This window comes from Salvelinus sp. IW2-2015, unplaced genomic scaffold, assembly GCF_002910315.2.
Source record: "Salvelinus sp. IW2-2015 unplaced genomic scaffold, ASM291031v2 Un_scaffold2496, whole genome shotgun sequence".
Taxonomy (NCBI): Eukaryota; Metazoa; Chordata; class Actinopteri; order Salmoniformes; family Salmonidae; genus Salvelinus; species Salvelinus sp. IW2-2015.
The window spans coordinates 128,879-131,069 of NW_019943812.1; the positions used below are offsets into that span (position 1 = coordinate 128,879).

General features: G+C 45.1%; 1 protein-coding gene across 1 annotated transcript in view; it reads left to right on the forward strand.

The window, feature by feature from the left end:
- mlnr (motilin receptor) overlaps positions 1-1,619 on the forward strand; it is a 19,872-nt gene extending 18,253 nt beyond the window's left edge. Inside the window, exon 3 of the mRNA XM_024141327.2 lies at positions 1,285-1,619. Coding sequence (XP_023997095.1) covers positions 1,285-1,619 — 335 coding nt within the window. The remainder of the gene's footprint in view (positions 1-1,284) is intronic.
- Positions 1,620-2,191: the final 572 nt, after the last annotated feature.

The window sequence follows — 2,191 nt, forward strand, 5'->3', positions numbered from 1 at the left end:
ATCAGAAACGAGTATTCAAACAATACATGGTATAAAGGTTTTAATGTCCATTCTAGAATGCCCTTAAAAGCCAATCAGAAACGAGTATTCAACAATGCTGTAGTATAAGTTTGTTTTAATGTCAGAACAAAACCCTGATGATATTAAAGGTTCACTGCAAGAGAAAGACAGTGTGTGTATAGCCTAATAAAGACTCTAAATGCCTGTTTAGGTAGAACCAATGATGTCCATTGACCGCCTACGTAGCCTATCAACTATATTGTAGTCCTTGATTGTAGTCCTGTCGTGTTCTACTGGAATCGTGAATCCTGGTTGTTCATCAGTGGCCTGTCATTATTACTGTATCTGCTTCTATATTATTAGCTAGACAACCACAGTGCACAGCAGATACCATGTCGCCAGCTTTTCAGTCCACAAATTGGATTGTCATCAAAGGGACTCATTATTCAGAGATAATGGGGATTTTCATGACCTTGTTGCTCCCCCCCTACATTAGGGATATACTAATCATCGCCTTTCCAACAGAGTAGAGTAACATGACAGCCGCCTGTCACATAGCTCATACACTATATATGCAAAAGTATGGAAACGTCTAAGAGCAACAACGGCTCAGCCGTGAAGCTCACAGAACGGGATCGCCGAGTGCTGAAGCGCGTAAAAATTGTCTTTCCTCGGTTGCAACTCTCACTACCGAGTCTCAAACTGCCTCTGGAAGCAACTCAGCACAATAACTGTTCGTCAGGAGCTTAATGAAATGGGTTTCCATGGCCGAGCAGGCCGCACACAAGCCTAAGATCACCATGCGCAATGCCAAGCGTCGGCTGGGGAAGATGTGCACATACATATGTTTAGACAGATTGGAAACTCTTGTTGGAATCTATGGACAGGCATTGTTTAAGTTTTTAAGAGAAGTCCACAGGTATCAATTTTTTCATATGAATGACAAATCGTCCCATCACTTTAAAGTTAAAATATGTATGGTGTACCACAAGGATCAGTTCTGGGCCCCTTTACCTTTTATTATGGAACTACTTGGTTGCATAGCTCAAACCCCTATCACTATCATCTTTCTCTTTCTCTCTCCCCTCTTTCTCTCTTTCTCTCTGTCTCTCTGTCTCTCTCTCTCTCTCTCTCTCTCTCTCTGTCTCTCTGTCTCTCTGTCTCTGTCTCTCTCTCTCTCTCTCTCTGTGTAGGCCGTCATTGTAAATAAGAATTTGTTCTTAACTGACTTGCCTAGTTAAATAAAGGTTCCATTTCTCTCATTCCTCCCTCATTCTCCACCAGTGATAGTAGTCCTGGCGTTTGTGATCTGTTGGCTGCCCTACCATATTGGCCGTAGCCTGTTTGCCCAGGTGGATGACTACGAGGAGGCGAAACTGAGCCAGGACTTCAACGTAGGCTCCATGGTCCTCTGTTACCTCAGCGCCTCCATCAACCCTGTCCTCTACAACCTCATGTCCAGGAAGTACCGCGCCGCCGTGCACCGCCTCTTCCTGCTTAGACACGAGCCCCACCCCCGACGCTATGGTGACAACAACCATCGACCAACCGGACAGAGACAGCAGCTGTCCCTCAGAGAAGAAACCACCACACTGGACGATACCATGATCGGAGTGTAGGAGGTTGCTAAGGACAGTGCCATGACCTCTAACCCCAGAGTTTGTAATGGTTAGAAAACCTGGTGAGTGCATCTATGAGAGAGAGAGAGAGAGAGAAGAGAAGAAGAGAGAGAAGAGAGAGAGGAAACAGAGGAGAGAGAGAGAGAGGAGAGCGAGAGAGAGAAAGAGAGAGAAGAGAGGAGAGAGAGAAGAGAGAGAAGAGAAGGGAGAAAGAGAGGGGAGGGCATGTGAGAAGAAGGAAGAGGTGAGAAGGCTAGAGAGAGACAAGTACAAGAGACAGAGAGTGAACGAGAGGGAGAGAGAGGAGAAAAGAAAAACAGCAGTGAGTGGCGTTGGCGTTCCTAAAAGTAAATAAATAATAAGAACAAATGATCGCTCTCCGTCCTCTCCAGCCTTTAAGGGAAGCTTGAATGAATAATGGATAGGAGCAAGATGGACTGTGGCGGGAAGGCAACAGGAGAGAAATACCACTTTAATTGTTTTTAGACAACAGGCAAAGTGATCTTGGGTTTGGCTAACGCTAGGTTAAGATACTACAGCGAGTAAGCCGCTTAATATAGACTGAGAGATAA